At 47.7% G+C, this 20,611-nt stretch overlaps 1 protein-coding gene across 4 annotated transcripts in view; it reads right to left on the bottom strand.

The window, feature by feature from the left end:
- CGNL1 (cingulin like 1) overlaps window positions 1-20,611 on the bottom strand; it is a 157,630-nt gene that overhangs the window by 2,741 nt on the left and 134,278 nt on the right. For 3 of the 4 annotated variants that reach the window (XM_086710782.1, XM_086710783.1, XM_086710784.1), the window contains exons 13-18: window positions 16,782-16,943; window positions 13,891-13,980; window positions 2,636-2,719; window positions 1,831-1,955; window positions 767-875; window positions 295-458 (exon numbers count right to left, since the gene is read on the bottom strand). In XM_086710782.1, coding sequence (XP_086566908.1) covers window positions 295-458; window positions 767-875; window positions 1,831-1,955; window positions 2,636-2,719; window positions 13,891-13,980; window positions 16,782-16,943 — 734 coding nt within the window. The remainder of the gene's footprint in view (window positions 1-294; window positions 459-766; window positions 876-1,830; window positions 1,956-2,635; window positions 2,720-13,890; window positions 13,981-16,781; window positions 16,944-20,611) is intronic. The other variant, XM_086710785.1, reaches the window with a different exon arrangement.

The raw sequence follows: 20,611 nt of genomic DNA, 5'->3' as shown, positions 1-20,611 counted from the left end.
CTGCCTTCTCCATGGTGGTATGAGCTGGGCCTCCTGTTTTGAGCCTTGGTTACCCCTTATGGCTAAGAGGGATGAAGTGCCCAGCTGACATCAGGAGACTGGCTTGGGGATGACACATATGAGACCTGAATGAACAGATGGGGTGACCCAAGCGGATGCAGCCACTCTCTAGGATGGGATGACCCCTCAAGGCGACAACAAGGAACTGGCTTCAGACACCAGGAGTGAAAGCGCCAAGTTCTCCTCAAATGTCAGAGGAATCACGGTCCCCACGGCGCCACCACGCTCACCCACCTTAGGTCCTTCTTCATGGAATTGAGCTGTCCCTGCAGCTGCTCGTTGACATCCATCTGTTCCTCCAGCTCCCTCTGCAGCTTCTTTTTGGAACTTTCTAGTCTGTCAATTTCCTCCTCAGCCTCCTCCACCTGTCGCTTCATTGCTTTCAAGCGCAAACTCAGCTGCATTGGGAGAGAGGGCAGGTTGGGTGCTAGTTGGTCGCCCAGTCCAGCCGGGAAAGAGAAGAGTCCAGCACAGACAGGCCAGCAATCCAGCCACCGTCTCCCCAAGAGACCGAGAGATGGCAAAGGGAGCAGCCAGTCTCAGCTCAGGGGCTAGGGCTTACTGAACCCCCTACTGAAGAAGGCTACAAAGGCCACACTGTTCTACGATGTGCCTGGGGTGAGGGGAAGAAGGGACTCAGCCTCCACAACTCCATCGCCCTCCTACCTGGGGTGTAAAATCCCATCTGGGAATGAGGGTCCCTCACCTGGTCCTTCTGATCAGTCAGGGACAGGTGCTCATCGTCCACCTGCATCACCAGCTCCTTCACCTTCCGCTCCAGCCGTCGGTTGCTGAGCTGGAGGCTGGTCCGCTCCCTGGAAAGGTGGGGGAGAGAGAATGAGACCCTCTCATCTCAGCCCCTCAGGAGGCCCAGGGCAGTCTGCGGAGGAGGGGAAGCTCCAGCCAGGCAGCCTGGTCAACGTGATGGTTAGGGTGGGAGAACACGACAGTATGGGATGAAGGGGCTGTTCCTGGACAGGTGAGGGAAAGGGTGCCCTATGAAGGGGAGTGACCCGCCTAAAACCACAGAGTCAGCAACAGGCAGAGCTGGGACTGGAGCTGCCCTGAGTTCTTCCAGTCCCAGACTCTACTTTTACAGCAGAGGGTCCCTGACTGCCAGGGTGTGAGCATCACAGATCTCAGGCTGCTCCAGCCCAGCCCCAAAGTCCTACTGAAAAACAGATAGTGCACAGTGCCATATGCACACGCACCTCACCCCTTCCAGGAAGGTGAGGGGCCAAGAGTGAGAACGGAGGCCAGTAAAGCTCAACCCTGGTGCTGGCCCCCAGGCTGTGACCTTAGAGCTAGCTGCAGAGAATCTGCTGGAAATGAGCTTGGCCCTCTGATCCCAATGCCTCCCATCCACTGTGGGGGTCCCGCCAATCTCTGAGATGGCACTTGCCCTCTGCTCCAATACCTCTGGCCCCCGGGGCAGAGTCAACCTCCTGCCTCTAAACCAGCTCAACCTCAGTAGCTTATGAGGCAGCGTGGTCTGCTAAGGGGTGGGGAGAGGGGCAGCCGCATGGTGGGGAAGCCGGGGACTCAGGAGTAGGCTTCCTGTGCTGTCGTCCTGCTGATGTATATTCAGCCTGGTTACCTTCCTCAAGCACTCACTGGGACGGGTCTCGGTTTTCTCATCCACTGTACCTGCTCTACCGTCCTCACATGAAGGCTCATGAGGACAAGAGACACAAATGGGAAAGCACTCTGCAGTGTGACCACCCCTACGTGCCAAGCCTCTGCACCGCAGCTGGTCCTGGTGGGGCTCACCTCTCCTCGCTCTCCAGACGGTCCTCCAGCTCAGCGATCCTGGCCTCCATCTGTACCACCAGCCCCTCTTTGCTGGACCTGTAGGAACCTTCCAGGTGGATAATCCGGCTCTTTAAGTCTTTGTTCTAGAATCAGACGGGGGTGCTGTGAGGGGTGTGTGTCTGCCGCACTCTCTGTGCAGGTTTATGGGGTGGAGCCAGCATTTGGTGGGCAACTGTGATAAGGCTGCCTTTTGTGACAGGGTGCATGGCCCCAGGGGACCTAGGGAAGCCAGCAATGTCTCCAGGGAAACAAGAGCACTCAGCTCCTGGCAGGCCAAGAGAAGAGGTTCTACCACATGCCCTTAGGAGCCCAAGTGAAATCTTTGGCCGTCCTAGGACTCCTAGATGTCAGGCAAGAGGCGTGGCCTTCTCTTCTGTCAAACCTATTGGGGGTGGAGGAGGCAGGAAAAATAGGCTCCTCCGCCAATAACATACATAGTATTCAGTGAAGAATTTACGTCAATGGCATGTAAGAGAAATGATTCAAGTAAGCTTTGAGCAACTCACGGCTTTTTCATTTCTTTTGCGTTAAAATTTAGCCCTCTTAGGATCCAGAAGACACCACCTGCAATTTCTCCTCCCCAAGCTGCTCAACCTCCAAGCAGATTTAATATCATTGGGAAAACCTCTCTGGAAAAGACCTTGGGAACACCTCCACCTCTCGGGCGGGTTATGTCCCAGAGTTCTTTGGATGCCATGCAAAGACGACCCTGTTGGGGGTGGCGGGGGGGGGGGGGGGTGGTCTAGTCCAAAGCCAGCCTCACCTGTCTCTCCAGGGAAATCTTGTCACACTCTAAGTCCTGCTTGACAGCTCTCTCCTGGAGTAGCTCGCCCCTCATCTGCTCCATCTGCACCAAGCAGAACAAAGCCAGCAGTGAGACACGCTGTCTCTAGATCCTTCAGGCTCAAATGGTTCTCGGGTACCAAATTCTAACTGCCAAGCCAGCTCCTCTTCATCAGGTCATCTCCTCTTGGGGGCAGGAGCTGTTTCGCAGATACTCTTGGTTTCGTGATGATTGCAAAGATAATGACACAAAAGGCAGTAATGGTCATAGCAAACCCTGCTGCTATGGACTGAATTATGTCCCCCCTCCCCCCCCCCCCCCCAAAAGATACAGACTCCTTGTATCTAAGATATGACCGTATTTGGAAATAGGTTTTCTACAGAGGTAACCAAGCTCAAATGAGGTCATTAGGGTGGGCCCTAATCCACATGACTAGTGGCCTTATAAAAAGGGGAACTCTGGACAAAGGGACAGATATGCAGCCGGAAAAGATGGCCATGTGAAGAGAGACACAGGGAGAGTGCCACGTGGAGAGAGAGGATTGGAGGGAGACATCTATCGTCAAGGAATGCCTAAGTGCCAGAAAACTGCCAGAAGCTAGGAAGAAGCAATGGAGCGTCTCTACAGGCCCAAGGGGAGTATGGTTCTGCTGACACTTTGATTTCAGACTTTTGGGCTCCAGGACTGTGAAATAACACATTTGTGTTGTTCTAGGCCACCCCACTGGGGGCATTTTGTTACAGCAGCGCTAGAAAACTGGTACACCTGCTTAGCACTCCACAAGCATTAGCCTGTTACGTCCCCACAACACCCCCAGGAAGTAGGCAGTACTATCTTTGCTCGGGGCACCGGGGCTTAGAGAAGCTCATGAATTTGTCTGGAGACCAACCACTCCAGCTAGCTCGCCCAGGACCGAGGATGTTCTCAGGACACAGGACTTATGATACTAAAACCGAGTCCAGGCAAAGCGGATGAGTCAGTGATCCAACCTGACCAAGATCTACAGAACTAGTAACGGGGGGCAGTAGTATCCATATGAGTTCCTGACTGCTGCATTACAAGTTCAAAGTTCAGAAAAGGGTTCTACTACAGTTAGCATACCTAAGAGGCTGCTAGATTTCTCCCTTCGTGTGCCACAAACAAAAGTCAGCAAGAATACTGGGCAGCTCCAGGTGACCTGGCAAAGCCTAAATGCTACCAAGGATTTCTTCTGTATTGAGAAAATGAGGCTAGCTGAGCAGCACCCAGAAAGAAGTCCTATCGCCTGCCTCTGTTTCCCATTCCCAGCGGGCTTTAGGCAGCAGTGAAACAAGCACCAGAGGCAGAGGCCCCAGACCCTGTTCCCAGGACTGTCCAGCAGAGGGCAGCCTGAAGAGGCCAGGAGAACTGACAGGGGAAATAAAACCCACCCCCTCCCCTATAAGGTGGGGGTTCAGCCTGGGTAAGAGGTGTACACACGGGAGAGCCTGGATACCTGGGGAGCATCTCTAACAATCTCACCAGGCTGGCCTCCACTGGGATTTTCATCACCTGCACAAGCACCTGAGGAAAAGAAAAGCTCACCCCTCCCCCCCCCATCTGCCTGGAAAGCAAGACCCGGGGGTCCCGGGAATAACAGGAGACACGACCCTGTTGGACCACACTTGCATCTCCTCCCTTCTCCCACAGTCCCTGCACTGTGCGTATGGTATGTCTGGCCTGGAGTGGGTGACAGGGAGTGCCAAGGAATAAGGCAGGCGATAGGCAGGGCCTGGACACGGAGGAGGCTGGGACTCTGCCCACAGATGAGGGGGTATCCGTGCAGTCAAAACAAAAAACATTCACATTCTTGCATTTCTGACTGGCAGGCTTCTAAGTCAGCAGGGTTCAGAATTTTACAACAGGAGACACTGATGCCCAGGGCAGTTATACATGTGACCGGAGATAGCAGGACTAGAACCCAGATCAAACCTACTCACAGCCCACGACTCCACCTGCCCTGGCTCTCTGGACCAACATGCTGCAAAGGCTTCAAATGGATCTAGGGTTCGCATACAGCTGTCTTGTAAAACCCAAGGGGAGAAGGCAGTCTCCTTAGGTCATCCTTGCATGCAGTAGGGGGAAAATGCCAGCAATGCAAAGGGTCAGCAGGCAGAGCATGGAGAATTCTGCCCCGTGACCTGGCTCCCTCCCTGCATGGCCCCAGAGCCCTTGAGAATCACATGCTATAAAGGTGCCGGAATATTCCCGTAACTGCCACAAGAGCACAAAGTCCACAGCTAATGAATGCGGGCTCACAGCCCACTCGGAGCGGGGCCTTTGCACACACCACACCACGCACGGAGGGTGTCAGCACGGCCGGGCCACGGGACTGCAATGTGCCTCCCGGGAGGAAGCGTCGTGTTCACGCCCCTGGGCAGAGGCCAGGACTCCACTGAGAACGCGGTTAAACTCTCACTGTGATGGGAAGTAATTACACAGACGAGCAGTGGCCGCCTGGCTCTTCTTCTGGCTCCGGGTTCACTTGCGTGTGACCTGAGGCGCCTCACCTTTGGGAGGCAGACTCGTCTCTACAACAAGGCACTCGAACAAAACAGCCTGTGAAGGCCCTTCGAGGTGGCCAAAAGCAATGTACAGTGAAAGCACATTTTGGTGGCTCTGCCACCCTCTGGGGTGCTGTGTGGCTCTCCTGAGGAAGCCAGAGGCCCCTGCCCCCATCCCTGCCAAAGAGGAGTCACCCCATCTCTCTGGACTCTGAGGAGTGTCCCCGGAAAAGGCTTTGCCCTGTCAGGTACCAGTGAGCGTGTGTCTGTGAACACACCAGCTTGCCTGCTGGGGGACAGCGGGTCTTAGGATGATGGGATGGGTCAGGATACACTACACAATCAGCCCCAGGACGCTTAAGACCAACGCAGGACCTGCCCTCGGTATAGCCATGCGGGGGACAAAGGAACCAGTCCTGTATATGCAGCACATGGCAGAAGTCACAGCCCAAGCTCACAGGACCGGGGAAAGAGACCCTCAGTGGCAACCTACCTGAGAGGTCTGAGGGGAGCAGGAGAGGGAATAGAGCTTGCCAAATCAGGGCCACTGGTGAGTCAGAGTGGCAGGTGGGAAACAGGACGGGCTGCTGGAGGAATTGGACACGCAGGGACAGGGGACAAGCAGGTTAAGAGATGGGGGACAGGGAGCAGTCACATAGGGCCCGTCAGAACAGGTGACAGGAGCAAGCTTGGAGACTGCACTCACTAAAGGAAATCTTGAGCATCTTTACAGTGCTGTCTCATTTTGTCCTCACCCCTCTGGAGGAGGTAGGTCCTGTTAATAGCCCCATCGGCCCCTGGAGCCCAGGAGAGGCTGTGGACACAGGCACGGAGACTGGGTGACACCAGCTGAAGCCGTGGGACTGATGAGACCCCCAAGGTGAACTGTATGATGAGGACCCAGAAATGTGCCCTGGGGAGCATGCTCCCCCAACTCCATTAGGGGAGGCTGGGAGGAAACCAGGGCACAGCCCTGTCCCCAAAGCCAAGAAGGCTGAGGATTGAGGAAGGTCAGGCATAAGGAAGCCCAGGAAAGAGCACCTGAGCAGGACAAGAAGTCCACTCTGGAAGGCTCAGCAGAGGGGGGAACCCAAGCACAAAAACTGGGAAGGGAAGGTGCCGGGCATGAAGAGGCATGGGTCAATACCTCTCCTTGAACTCCAGCGGTGACAAGAGTCACCTATAACTGGAGGGCTGGGGACATGAGGTTCCCCAAAGACGACTGCCACAGAGGGGCCCCAAACCTATCAGCAGGCAAGGGTGAGAATCATGGAGGAGAGGAAAATTCTAGATGCTGGACAGTAACGAGAAGGGAGCTGGACAGGGAGACTGACCGTGTACGGGGAGGGACAGGATGCAGGCCTGGTGCCGGGGGAAGCATGGAGTAGGAGAGACCGTTCTCTGAGCCTCTGAGAGAGCATAATGCAGGACTTAGGGGAGGCAGGCGCCTGTAGCTCAGAGGCATGGAAGGAAGAGAGTGAGGGAGGGAAGGAAAGGAAAATTATTTTCCCAAAGTGTGCGTTAAGGAAGAACTGCAGGTTAACAGTTGCTGTGAGATACAAGGCCAAAAAGTACCAAAAGACAGTAATAGGCCAGCAGAGGCAGAGGTCTCACTGCAGCTGTTTACAGCATCTGCTTTTAGGGGGTAGGTGGTGACTGCTACAGCTGTGCTCCAGGCCTGAGGACCGAGCAGGGACATACCAAGAAGCAAAAGCCCCCGGTGATAGGCGCGGTGGGGCAACTTCAAGTGTCCTGGGCATGTTTGGGCCCTTCAATCCTCCTAGCACTCTGTGAGGCAGATGTTATCACCCCATTTTCCAGGTGGGAGGTTCAGGAACTTCAGAAGCAGTTTTGGGATTCTCACCCAGGCTTTCTGGCTAAAAATCATTCACTCCTTTTCTCCCTCTTAGCACATGTGGGAAAACCCCGGTCTCTCAATGAAGGGCAAATCCCACAAGGAGAGAGCATTCTGGCGGGAACTTCCACAGAGGAGTGAGGCAGACAGTGCCAGGGAGGGACTCGAGGACCACCAAGGGGCCATGCAGTGCTGAACCCAGACCGGGAGTTCAAGACAAACCTACAACTTAAAGATGCAGCCGGTGCCCAAAGCCTTGTTCCCTCAGTGCCCCTTATTGGAAAATCTGGGTCCTACCAGGACACGGGCCTCCCAGTGCAAACGAACACTCAGAGGGTCAGCATGCCAGAGGCCTCCACAGGTTCAAGACCTCCCTGGAGAGCCCAGGGCAAAGGGTGAAACTCCAAAACAAGCAAACACACAAAAAAACCGAAAAACAAAAACAAAACAGTAATTATTTATACTTCACATCCCCTCAAACGATGACTATTAAAATGCAAAATATTTGCACTTAACAAAATGCACTATTAAATGCAAAATAAATCAGAGCAAAGAACAAGAAGGAACAAATGTGCAACCATAAAACCTAACAGTTAATGTGACTGGGCCATCAATTTTTCTCGAGTCTTTTGCAATCCAAGGCTTTTAGCAGGCAGGACAAGTTTCCTTCGGTTCTTCAGAAAGAACAACCTGACAGAAAATTCCAAAATAAATCCACTGCGTGGAGCATTATACAAGGAATACCATGTGAAGTGACGGATGCCACTCCCGAGGCTGGGTTTTAGCTCTGCTCAATACAGTGATCTCTAGGATGGGCCCAATGACTTGAGAAGATTCTAGATCAGATCCTTCTTCCTCTCACCCGCACTGGCAGGAAAGGAAAGGAAAGGAAAGAAAAGGGAAAGGGGAAGGGGAGAAAAGAAAAGAAAAAAGAAAAAAGAAAAGAAAGGAAAGGAAAGGAAAAGAAAAAGAAAAGAAAAGAAAAGAAAAGAAAAGAAAAGAAAAGAAAAGAAAAGAAAAAAGAAAAGAAAGGAGAAAAGCCTCTGGCTTGGCCAGCTTCCTCCTTTGGACTAGAGAAGTAAATCTGAGTCTGGGAAAATACTTCTTTATAGAAGTTTAGTGCTTCATATGCTGTTTACCCTTCAACTATATTAAATAGACCAAATAAAAACTTCCAATCAAATTAGAAACAGAACAGGAGCTGAAAGCAACAGTTTATCACAGCTGGACTGAAGGAATGCTAAACCTAGAACATTCCAATCAGAAATAACAGTATCAGACTCCAGTGGGGTTTATGTCAGAGGCACCCATGACCTGAGCCAGCACTCAGGATTAAAAGCAGCTGCTCTGGGTTAACAAGAAGCCAAAGATATTTATGACTGCTAATAACAATATTTCATCCCATCACCTATGTTTACCACTGGGCTGTAAAGGGCCTTGTGACCTACACTCCTGGCTGGTGTTAAAAATACCAGGAAGATCCTCAATCATAAGAGAGGAAAATCATTATTAACCAACTATACACATTGGGTTTGGAGCAGCCCATACAGCAGCAAGCAGTTCTGAGAGTAGGATTGTTTTAATTACAAGGAAAAAAAAAACCCATTTTGATTCTTCTGTCACTGACTACAAAGGAGTACCATATCCTAGAGGATGCATCATCCTGGTGCAGACTGAGGAGCAGACTGGCGCCCACCATCTGGGAATGACTGCACAGGCCTGCAACCTTATCCATTGGGACTTATCCTATAGTTGCCAAGGCAACAGCAAAGCCTCACTCAGCCCCTAGAAAGAACATAAAGCCACCCAAAGCTCTCCAGTTGGTATTTTTCCTCTTGTCTGACAGCTGCCCATGTCAGATGAATCACCTTTCCACCAGGATGGGTTACCTTGGCCTCTGTGGACAAGAAAATGCCTCTCCATTTAGGCCCAGCCCTACTGTTAACTGTTGGTATTCAATCACCAGCAATGACACAGCAATGCCCAGTGAGCTAGAACATCAGCCTGACACATTTAAAACCAATGCTGGGCCTCTTTCACTATGTAAATTCTGGACTCACAGGACAATCAAGAGAAGATCAGGTGAACATAAACCCTCATCCGTATTAAGAGACACCATGGCTTCATCTTTCACTTGGGAATAGAGGCCCTAAATGTATTTGGGGGAGGGCGCAGGTCTTTACCAGTCTTAGTCTAATGCTGGGATGATGGTAACAGGTGGGAAGCAATGGTTTTGGAGCCAAATCCTAGGTTCCCCTCTTACAAGCTTCGTGACCCTGGGTGGCCACTTACTCACAAGGCCTGGAAACAGCGACAGAAAGCATGCACAGCACAGGGCACAGCACCCAGCACTTAGGGAATCCTCAGTAAAGACAGCTATTGTAAATGGTTTTGGAGGAAAGAGAGCAAAAAGGATTTCTCTGGATTTAAACAGACCAAACCCAGTAAAATATCCACTATTTAAATGAATTTTCCTTCAATTTACAAGTTAGAAACCTTCCTGCATATGGTGAACCCATATTTGGTTTCAAAAACAGAAACCTCTGTTTTATAGAATAAGCTGTCACTTTATCAGCTCTAAATTCATCCCTCTCCTTCCTGTTAGCCACATATGAAAACAAAACCCAAGCATCCAAAAATTTGAAAAAAACTTTTCTATTAGGATTCCCTGAATCCATCAGTCTGAAAAATAACATCCTGAGCATGAATGGAAAAGGCCTTATTAGAGTTCATGAATAATGTGTCCAGCACTTGTTGAGTGTCAAATGTATGCATAAGAGGAGGGGGAAAAAAAACATGGAAAGGATAGAATGCTTGATCTCAAAACTGCCTTTCCTATTTTCTGTCCCTGGAAAAAGCCCAGTTGAGCTTCCTCCTGGTCTCCCGTTCACCTGTCCCAAACCAATCACATTAACCTTCCAGAATACTATGTAAGCTTCTCTGTCTGCTCCACAACCTTCGATGGCTCCCCACTGCCTTCAGGATAGGGTCCATTCAATACCCTCAACCTGCCTCTCCAAATTTATCTCCTATTATTTCCTTATGGAAACCAGAAACCTAATCAAGCCATAGCAGTCCATTCATTGCTCCTTGAAACACTGCAAATATCCTACGTCCCAATCTTTGTTCACACCATCCATTCTATCTAGGATTCCCTTCCCACTCCTTGGTTTGTCTAAATCTTACCCTTTCTTCAAAACTAGCCCCATGGTCTTCCCTGCTATGATGGCCTTCCTCTAAGAACTCCCATGGTCACCCCTGCTATGATGGTCTTTCCCTCATTACCTGCCTACATCTCACACTTGGCATTGAGTATCTGCACTTTGTCTTGTTAGTTACCATTTCTGGGGGCATGGTCCATCTCTTCAAACACAGCACTCAAGGACAGGGACCACTTTTGATCATTTTGCAGCCTTACCACTACATGCTACTTATGCACACAGTAGGTATCCGTCACACCTTACGGGCACTGGTAGATAGAACACTGGGGAGTCAGGAGATCTAAGGCAACTAACAACTAACTGGCTGTGTGAAGTGGCAAGATCGTGGGTGGCCCTAGGCCTCAGATCTCTTGTGCACTGCACGAGAAGTCTGGGGAGAGGAACTTGGAACTCCTTGCCAGATCTAAGATTCTCTGAAATGGGTTGGCCATTTACTGATACTTCCGGACAACTTTTTTTCCCTGAGCTTTTCCACAAAAGCCTTCCCACAAAGACTAGGGGAAAAATGAGAGATGTTTGGGGGGAAGCGAAATTCAGAAAGGGAGCTTGTAAGAATGCAGGATTTAAGTAAGAGCTGTAACCTTTTTCTTTTCAATTTAAAGAGAGCAAGACCCAAAAAGTATAAATTCCCCATGTCTTCTCTTTTCAGAGCCTGATAGCAGTTTGCTGAGCGTCCAGGGCTGACGTTATAAATCAGCTTGGAGATATGAGACAGGCGCCATTTCCTGTTCTTTAGGAGATGTCCCTGTTAAGGAGGTGTCATAGGTCTGAGGGGGCAGAGAAGAAGGCATCTTAGTTTTGGAAGTTTCCCCTTTCTCTAATTCTGGCAGGAAGGCAGCAGGCACATGGCCCTAGACGTTATTAAAGTAAGTAGATTGAAATCAGGATCCAACCATCTATACCCTTCCTTGGAGCCTTTAGGAGAGGGGGGAAAAAAAAAGGTTCAGATTAACCTTGACATTGACTGAGAATTAAATGTTTTCCAGTGAGGCAGGTATTTGGTCAACCCATTTCTCTGCACTATGCTTCCTCACGAATCCAGAGGCAGCAAAGGCCAGAAGAGGGGCCCTGGGCACTGGATCAGGAGACAACACTTCAAGTCAGGAGTTTTGTTTTGTTTTGCTGTTGTTTTTTTTAGCAATTCCTACATGAATTTGAACATGATGCTCCACTCTTCTGCTTAAAACAGATACCAGGCTTCACCTTCCCTCCCTACCTCAGAGAGGGCAGGGCGCAGAAAGGAAACAGAAGAGGAGAACAGAATGAACAGGACAAAGACGCTGGAGACTGCGGAACCCTTTCTTTGGACTTGCAGCTCAGACACAGGGAAGGATGGGGAATTAAAGAGTGTCTCAGACACTTGGTTATATGCAGCCAGTCATGGCACCTCAATGTTAGAATTTGGAGAAGCCTCCAGGAATCTCCTGAACAAACAACCTCACTTTCATAGACTTTATTTTTTTTTTAATTTTTTTTTTTCAACGTTTATTTATTTTTTGGACAGAGAGAGACAGAGCATGAACGGGGGAGGGGCAGAGAGAGAGGGAGACACAGAATCAGAAACAGGCTCCAGGCTCTGAGCCATCAGCCTGACGCGGGGCTCGAACTCACGGACCGCGAGATCGTGACCTGGCTGAAATCGGCCGCTTAACCGACTGCGCCACCCAGGCGCCCCAACTTTCATAGACTTTAGAGACAGCGCTCAGAGAGGCTAGGACTTTCCTGGAGCTCCCTGGGGCTGTTGCAGGAGTCAGGCCCTGGACTCAAAGTCTGGTGCTCTTTCCAAAAGTTCTATGCCTCCCGTGCTCAGGTGAGAGAAGGAAGAAGGGGCCAAAAGAAACTGACTTAAGCGATCGGTGTTCTTAGTTTTAGGCCATCAGCTGAGCAGAGGGAAGCAACCACTTTCTGTGTCACTGGGTCTGTGTTTTGGTTTTGGTGTAAAACATGGGGTCTGGGAGTCTGTTTTCCCTGCCTGGTTAGGGACTGGATGACAGACGTTCCCCCCATTCCCTGCAAACATCATGAGAAGCATTAGCAAAACAAATTCATGGCCACTTCTGTTATCACGAATGCTCAGCAGATCCTGAAATGCCCTGTGGCAATGTGGCCGCTCAGCCAAGCTGGCAGGAACATGTCACCAAGCAGCTTTTATACCAGTGTAGGAACTTAACAAAATGCAGACTTTAGCAAGAACCCGTAAGGGCTCAAGTGTCAAGGCTGGGCTCCCCATGTGGACTTCAGATTTTCACGAGAATCTTCTCTGAGCTTCTGCAGCTCCGGCTGGTTGGGCTGCCAGCCCCCTAAGCAGGATGCTACCAGCACAGCACAGAACACGCAGGCAGAACTGAATCTGAGCTCAGTGGGAAGGGAGGACAGAGCCTCGGATTGCAAGTTCTTCACTCTCAGAAGCAAAACAGCAGGACTGTCGTGCTTGTTTGCAAAGAGCCTGTCAGTAGGGAAACAGTGGCAAATGGAGAAGAAGCCAGTGATTCCCCACTGACTCTGAAGAGGAGCTACCAGCTTGGAATGGCACTGTCCCCAGTCACTGGCACCTCCAGTTTTTGGGCATCCTGAGGCGGGGCAAAGGTGGCGCATGTGGATAAGTAGAAGAGTGAGTGACCTGAGGAAAGTGCTGCTTTGGATAAAGATTTTGCCCAAATTAACTTGCTTTCTCAGATTTTTCATTTTAATCCTTTATACAGATATTTTTTTTTCAATTATACGCAGCATCATCCAAGGCTTTTAGGTTTTATTTGCATTGTTTAATTAAGAAGGTGCCCAAAGCAAGTCAAGTGGCAAAGAGCTTTCCAAATGTCTATGTACAGCTTCTCCAGAACCATGTTCAGCCCAGCATACAACTGAGTTGTCACTGAGAGTACATCCCTTCAGAGGTTTCTACAGGCAGCCACATGTATCATTTGTAAATGAAAGGCTGAGATTAGAGAATACAGGTTCTCTTCAAAATTGCCACTGCGTATTTTGAATCCTGTCCCATAATGGTTCCATGTGTGACCACTCTAAACTTTTTTTTAATTAAAAAATGGGAAAAAAAATTCAGAACCCTTGGGATTACATGGAGTGTAGTTTGGGAAATGAGTTCTATTATCTACGGCGTGAGGACAGAGAGAACTGCCCCTGCTATCTCCAGGGGCTGCTGTACGGAGAGATCAAAGATAAGGGGAATTCCTTCCCTTTGAAAACTGCAAAAAGCATTCACTTGGAAGGGACTGTTATTGTATGGTGAATGCTTCCTAGGTGTCTCTATTGCTTCTCAAAGGAAAAGTCTGCATCACATCATTCACTTTCCATGGCACTAACACAGTGTCAGCCACAAAATTTCACGCAATTGTTTGTTGAACTAATGATTCTTAGAGCCTCTGTTCTAAAAGCACTTTGCCCATCATGGCCAGTAGATTGTTACCCATAACCACTCTGGAAACTTCCACCTTGTGTGCTTTAAGTTATACGTTATATCTCCGTCTTGGTGGCTTACTATGGGGAAGACTACTCAGTCCTCCATCGTTTCCAAAGAGCAAGAACTTTTCTTCCCTCCTCTGGCCAAATCCGTGGGTTTAACCTCTCACATTTCCTTTTTCACCAAGGACAATCCATTCATCATTCAACTACACACAGTACCTGTTCCCTGCTCCGAGTGATCCTCTCAGACAGCAAATCCGAATTATTTCTTTCTTCTTCCAGTTCCATCTCCAGCTGAGACACCTTGTCCTAAGAAAGAAGGAAGACACAAACACGCCCAGTGGAACTTGCACTGACCCGGGTTAAGGGCAAGTACTGCCCTGTGGAAAGAAAACCTCAAGGGAAGATCAAAGCAGGGGATCCTTAGCGTTTGGGGAAAGGACGTGTCTATTTCCCACAATGCCCAAAAAACTGTGTTTTATTGCTTTCATAAGGTAAAATGTAATTGTGCATTTCTAAAATACATATTACCCCAAACCCTAACATAAGCACTAGGGATATTTTAACATGTTTCCTTCATGTCTTTTTCCCCCCTCATGAATCAAAGATCTACCTAAGGCTAAGGTCTCCAAGTTACCTGTTAAAAGGGAATGTGTGTACTCAGCTATCATCCAAGACATACTTCTCTAAATATTCCAAGCTCTGGACAATGCTTTTCTCTCTCTGCTGCTCAGGGTTTCCTAAACCTTGCAGGAGTAAAGTCTACGACATACTTTTGCACCTGCCTGTTTCTTCTAGGGAACCTCATGCACTTTGCACTGTGGAGTCCCAAATCTGCACCAGAGTAACACAGAGACAGTGGTGGTCCATTCTGTTAAACCAGTCATTACAGAAGAACTGTCATCTCTTTCTTCCTCGCTGGGCCTTCATTTAACACCACGGAGTGCTAAGAGAAAAGCATTTCAAAGTAGCTGTGTGTACGAAAAAAGAGGCTTCTAACACAAACCACTCTGCTTGTGGGGTTTGCGCACATGTTTCTCCTGTCACTAGCCAATTTGTCATATGTCTGGGTTAACTCAGAGCCACGCACGCTAAAAAGCAATTAGCATGGTGAGTTTTTAAACACGAGTCTGTAGCATCTGTACGTAAACACTGTCTCTGCAATTGTCAAAGTTGGCTGACAAGCTATGGACGCCTCTGTAAATGCCAAAAATAAGACTCACAGAACTCATGCGAATGAGTAAATGTCTGTGAATGCCTTCCCTGTTGGTGAACAAAGTCTTTCGGGAACCTAGAAAGCTCCCTCCCCGGAGGCTGAGAGTCCCAAAGTCCAATCTGGAAGGGAGAGCTGGGTTCCACACCAAGCCCCGTGTTTGTTCAGTGGTTCCTGACTCCTCCAGGGACAGTTCTGCCTTTGTCAGAAATCACCAAGGGTCCACAAGTGCTGTGTTTACATAAAACAGCCTCTGAGTTTCTGAGTCTAAAGAAAACGCCCAATTGTTGAGAAAGCCCTGGAATCCCGAGAATTAACTTGCTAAATGCAGCGAAGGAACAGGAAAGATATTAGTCCCAGCAAGACAGTCCTGCCAGCCGCCTATCAGGGGAGGAGACATGCCTCCCATGTGCGTCACAGAGGTAGGCCCTTGAGAGCTACTAGTCCTGTAACTAATGGAGAAATAACTAAACCACTGCACAGGGGAGAGTGAGGCCCAGCTATGTCACTGCCTCTAGACCTGGAGTTGGCAAAAGGTTTTAGTCAGAACATTCTAGAAGATGACACCCCAACGTTTAGGTAAAAGCACCTCCTCACACGGTTCTCTTCCTGCCTAAAATCTGTACAATTCAAAACCCACCAGGAGCATTCAGGGGGCCACTACACCAAAGGTTCTTACACCACTGCCTGATAAGGCTTTAGCCTGCTTTTAACCAGATTGTTTAGGTCCTTGAAAAATCACTTCCTAGTTAACCAGGTTGACCTTAGCTTTCCTTAAGATGAGCCCCTCTAATGAGATCAGAACGAGGACAACAGCAAAATACACAGCAATTCTACAAAAGAACAACAGAACTGTAACCAGGTTATTCCAGCCTCTAACAAGGGCCCATCTAATAAAATCTTTAATGGTTGAAACATCACTCCCTAGATAAAAATTGCTACTAAGTCTCTTGGAGGTTTTAAAAGTTATTTCTCTTTATTTGCAAAATCAAATAAAAAATTCCATGGGTTTTAAATTCAAACTATCTCTCTCTGTCCTTAAGCACTTTTATCAAAACTTTGACAATTTTAACTTCTCCCCTTGGTGTGGGGCTGATTCTCTTTCTCTCTCTAAACTCCATTGAGATGTGGGTGTGTGGGTGTGTGTTGGGGGGTTGTTGTGGTTTGGGGCTGGTTTTGTTCTTGAGCATTACTCTGTTTTACAGGCTCAGGGAGACTGACGTTAAGGTCCCTCCTGTCATGCTCGGTAGCCTGCTCATGTTCATATTCAAGTCCTTGATTCACACTTATCTGCCGTGTTGTGTTTTCACCCTGTGAACTGATCACCTCCAGCTGGCGATTCCAGTGAGCACATCCTGACCTACTGTCTGGGGTTATGTACATACGGGGTATCCAAACAAGAATTGAGCCACACAGTTTGCCACTAGCTTGGGCAAGGTGGATCATCTGTCAGAAAAAACGGGCCAGAGTCAGGAACAGGAATGGAGCCATGTGGTGAGGCAAGTGAGAGCCAGCAGTCAAGCAGTGTGGGTGCAAGGCACAGCTCAGCCCCTCTTTAGATGTGCAGCAGTCCTACCTCTTCTATAGTGGGAAGCATCTCCAAAGCAATCAACAGGAAATGCTCTGTCTGTGTGCCCTTATGTAAAGTCACCTGGCCTCTTTGGGGCTCTGTTTTGTTTCCTCTTGAAGACAACAAGGGCACTGTTTCCATCATTCCTTTCAGCTCTGATGTCCTATGCGTCTACCAACTACAAGCTTCTTCCTCAAATTGAGAAATGACTACAAAGGTCTGGCTGTTTCATAAAGTAAAAACCAAAGGCTTAGGTGTGCACGGCTTCTCTTGTGTCCCATGCTCGCCCTCCATAGGCCCCAGCTCACACTCACGCGGCCTACAGACCTCCATCTGCTTGACGAGTCTGCTTCGGTCATCTTTGAGGTGACTCTTGGCCTCCAACTCATACTCCAGGTCCTTCAGGGTCTGCTCCAGAAGTTGCCTTTTTGTAAGTGCTTCATCCTGAGCTCTCTGGTGGTCCCGTAACTCTTCCTCCATCAGACGCATCTAGAAGGAGTGGGCAGTTATCTGGGCTGTATCAGGAGCACCTGGACAGCATTTGGACAGTGCAGAGGCTGACCCCAGCAGTGATCAGGGGATGCCCATGTACTGGAGATCAGAAGACCCTGAGCAAGTTCCAACTCCCTCTGGGTCTCAGTTTCCTCTTCCTCTAGCTACAAGTAGTAATCCTTTGGGTTCTAAATTCAATGTAGTAGATGTTCGTTAGCATCTTGAAATTAAGTGTAACAGAAAATATCAGAGTAGAGCAGTACAAGTAGATATTGCTTTGTGAAACCTTTGTGCCAGATATTCATATATTTGTATGGACGTACCTATTACTGGGTTGCGATGCGAGATTTATTTCTTTCCACATAGGTCATAGCCAAAAACACTTGAAAGTCACTGAACTAGATAAGTGCTTCCTAGAGTGCAATTTATTACCCACCTGTACCGGCATCATCTCAGTGGAGGGCCAAAATCAGGGGAAAATAATAACTGAACTAATGACCCCAAAACAACCTACAGACACAAAATCTAATAATATAAATGTGCAGTATTAGGTGAAAACCTCTGCCTCTAGAAGAAAATCCTGTATCAGCTGTCATAATTTACAGTGTTTTTTTTCATCCACAAGGTGGCACTGAACTAAAGGCTTTGAAAAACGTGCCACAAAGAGATTCATACACAAGGGGCTGTCCATGTTTTCTACTTCTCTGGAAGCTCCCTGAGGGAACCAGCCACCTCAGCACACAGTAGGTGTTCCTTACACATCTGTGTGGATTGATTCAGTGAAGACAAAGGCTATCTGTTTTGTTTCCAACTTCCTTCCCTCTTGGAGCTGGGGTGAAAGCACTCTTAGGAATAACTACACCAGGGGTTTATTTCCTTCAGAGAGTATATGACAGAGAGTATATGAGTGGCAAACTCCATTAAAGAAGAGCATCCTTTGGGGGTGCCTGGGTGGCTCAGTCAGTTAAGCTTCTGACTTCAGCCTCAGGTCATGATCTCATAGCTTGTGAGTTCGAGCCCCGCATTGGACTCTGTGCTGACAGCTCAGAGCCTGGAGCCTGCTTTAGATTCTGTCTCCCTCTCTCTCTGCCCCTCCCCCAATTGCACGCGTGCCCGCGTACACTCTCTCTCTCCCTCTCAAAAATAAACGTTAAGAAAAAAATTTAATTAAAAAAAAAAAAAAAAACCCAGCATCCTTTGAGGGTATTTTCACAGAGAGTTGGGGAAGCCTCAAAGATGGTCTTTGGGGCGGCCCAGCAGGTTGGCCTAGTTTCGGAAGTCCAGTGGAAAGACCTAAGGGAATGGGTTCCTGTCGTGGAGGCTGATCGCAACACCGGACCTTTCTATGACAACAGCATAGCCTTGAGGAAGATCTCTCCAGTTACAGACCTTCATCTGGCTTGGTGGTAACTGAACCAGAGCACATTCTCCTTGGGAGAATCATCCCAAGGAAAAACAATGATGGAACATTCTTTAGATACTATACTATAGCGCATTTAAAAAAAAAAAAAACAAAAAACCTCTCCAGGGGCACCTGGGTAGCTCAGTCAGTTAAATGTCCAACTTTGGTTCAGATCATGATCTCACGGTCCGTGGGTTTGAGCCCCGTGTCAGGTTCTGTGCTGACAGCTCAGAGTCTGGAGCCTACTTCAGATTCTGTGTCTCTCTCTCTCTCTCTGCCTCTCCCCTGCTTGCATTCTCTCTCTCTCAAAAATAAACAGTGAAAAAAATTGTTTTTAAATCTCTCCAAAATAAAGTTTTAAATTACAAAAAAACCTCTGTGACTCAGTTTCCTTATTTGTAATATGGGATTATCATAAAACCTACCTTAAAGAGCTAAGATGAGAATCAAATGAGATTAATACCCGAAAAGAAGTTTGAGGGTCAGAAAGACTGACAAACCAATGCACAGCCCACACTCCTTTCTTGATACCCTTCCCACTGCCCAGCACATTCCTGTCTTCTAATGCCCAGTATGTCCCTCCTAACGTCTCGCAAGGGCTATGTCAAACTAAGAGTACTCAATACAAATATGCACCAGAGAATACATATAGTGTCTAGAATCACAAGTAAGCAAGTAACTTTTGAACCCACTAGTGTTACCTTTAAGTAGTCAGAACTGCCCTTTGCTAAGTAGGATTTAGAAAATAAACTGAATAGTGAATTCTGAGTCTTAATTCTCTAAAGATTACCTTCATCAGAACTTCCTAGATCCACACCAAAGGCAAAATATGTAAAACATCTATTTCTCTTAAAGCGAAGAAGGCAGTGCTGTGGCCCTGAGGATAAGCCACTTTTTTGTTAATGGACAGTTTTAACTCAGCTCAACCGAAACACAGGGTTAGGGGCAGTGAAGAGTGCAGCTTAAGCTTTTCAAGGATCCAGAGTGACCCTAGCCTGTTTATTCACTTTTGTTTTAAACAACTCCACTGATTTCCATAGCTTAATGCAGGGCGGTATCTGACTGCAGTTTCCTTCCCGAATGATGAGGTGTCTGTTTCTGCCATTTACATGGAAACAGTGTCTCATAGGGTTACACCACAGAGAAAAATCTAGGAAGGGCCATCTTTGCTTTCACCCTAAGAAATCCTCTTTTGAATTACTGCTCTTTTATAAACAATATAGGTCTCCTGCTGGCCTTAACGAATCTTTCTGGATCTCAGTTGCCTCATCTAACTAGAGGATCTCTAAAGTTCCTTCCAATCCAAAGATTCTAGCAGAATAACTATTACACAGAGAGTTAACAGGAAGCACTTTGCAGGGGTCATTGTGACACTGTGATTTTTCCAAAATCAAAAAGCACACCATGTGGTTGTTGGTGTTAAGACACCAAATAATCTGAATCTCCCCTCCCATTTGCCATAGAAATGCAAATGACTTTTTTTTTTTTTTAATGCGGAAGAGAACTGTGATGTCACTATGCTAATTTCAATGATCTGTGGAGTCCTGTATCATATGATGCTGAAGCTGAGGGGACCTGTTATCAGGGTCCTTCCAGAAGTGTTCTAGAGGTCTGTAATAAATATCCATTGTTCTCTCACACGGTTATAGCACTGACTCATGGGTAACATTTCTTTGATCATCAAAGACATTAAAAGTTTGTTTTTTAAAGAAAATCTTGTTTTCCTGTGGAATCTTGGCACTGCTTGTGAAAAAAAAGCAAGTCTTGGAATTAAAAAAAACCTTAACATTAGTGTCCAGGACATGCAAGCCTCTACTCTATGGTTTCATGTGTTATCTCATTTCATTACGAAATGATCATTATTTTGTATACTTTTAAAGAGGAAAGAGGAGATGCTCAGAAAATTGGGGTAACTTGCTCAAGGTCATCCAGCTGGCAAGAGGCACAGCGAGAAATCAGCAGACGCTGTACTTGTATTTTAGAGCCTTCAGCTTTCCATTAAAATAATCAAAAACATTCCCTTTTTCTTAGTTCTTTACAAGTCAAGACTGAAGGGAGCTAACATTTGAGTTACTTTGCTCTATTATTCCTAAATATAAAGCTAAAAATGTTTTAATAATTTCAGTACTCATAAATTCCTGAGGATTTCTTTTTGTCTCCACCCATTGTTGTTCTGAAGCTCTTGTCTACCCCAACCACCCTAATAAAAGTCTATATTTTCTAAATGAATGGCAAAAAGTGATTGTTTACTATAATACTTGCT

This window comes from Puma concolor, chromosome B3 (assembly GCF_028749965.1).
Source record: "Puma concolor isolate L17-30 chromosome B3, mPumCon1.1.hap2, whole genome shotgun sequence".
Classification (NCBI taxonomy): Eukaryota; Metazoa; Chordata; class Mammalia; order Carnivora; family Felidae; genus Puma; species Puma concolor.
This window is presented reverse-complemented; position numbering and strand designations above follow the sequence as displayed.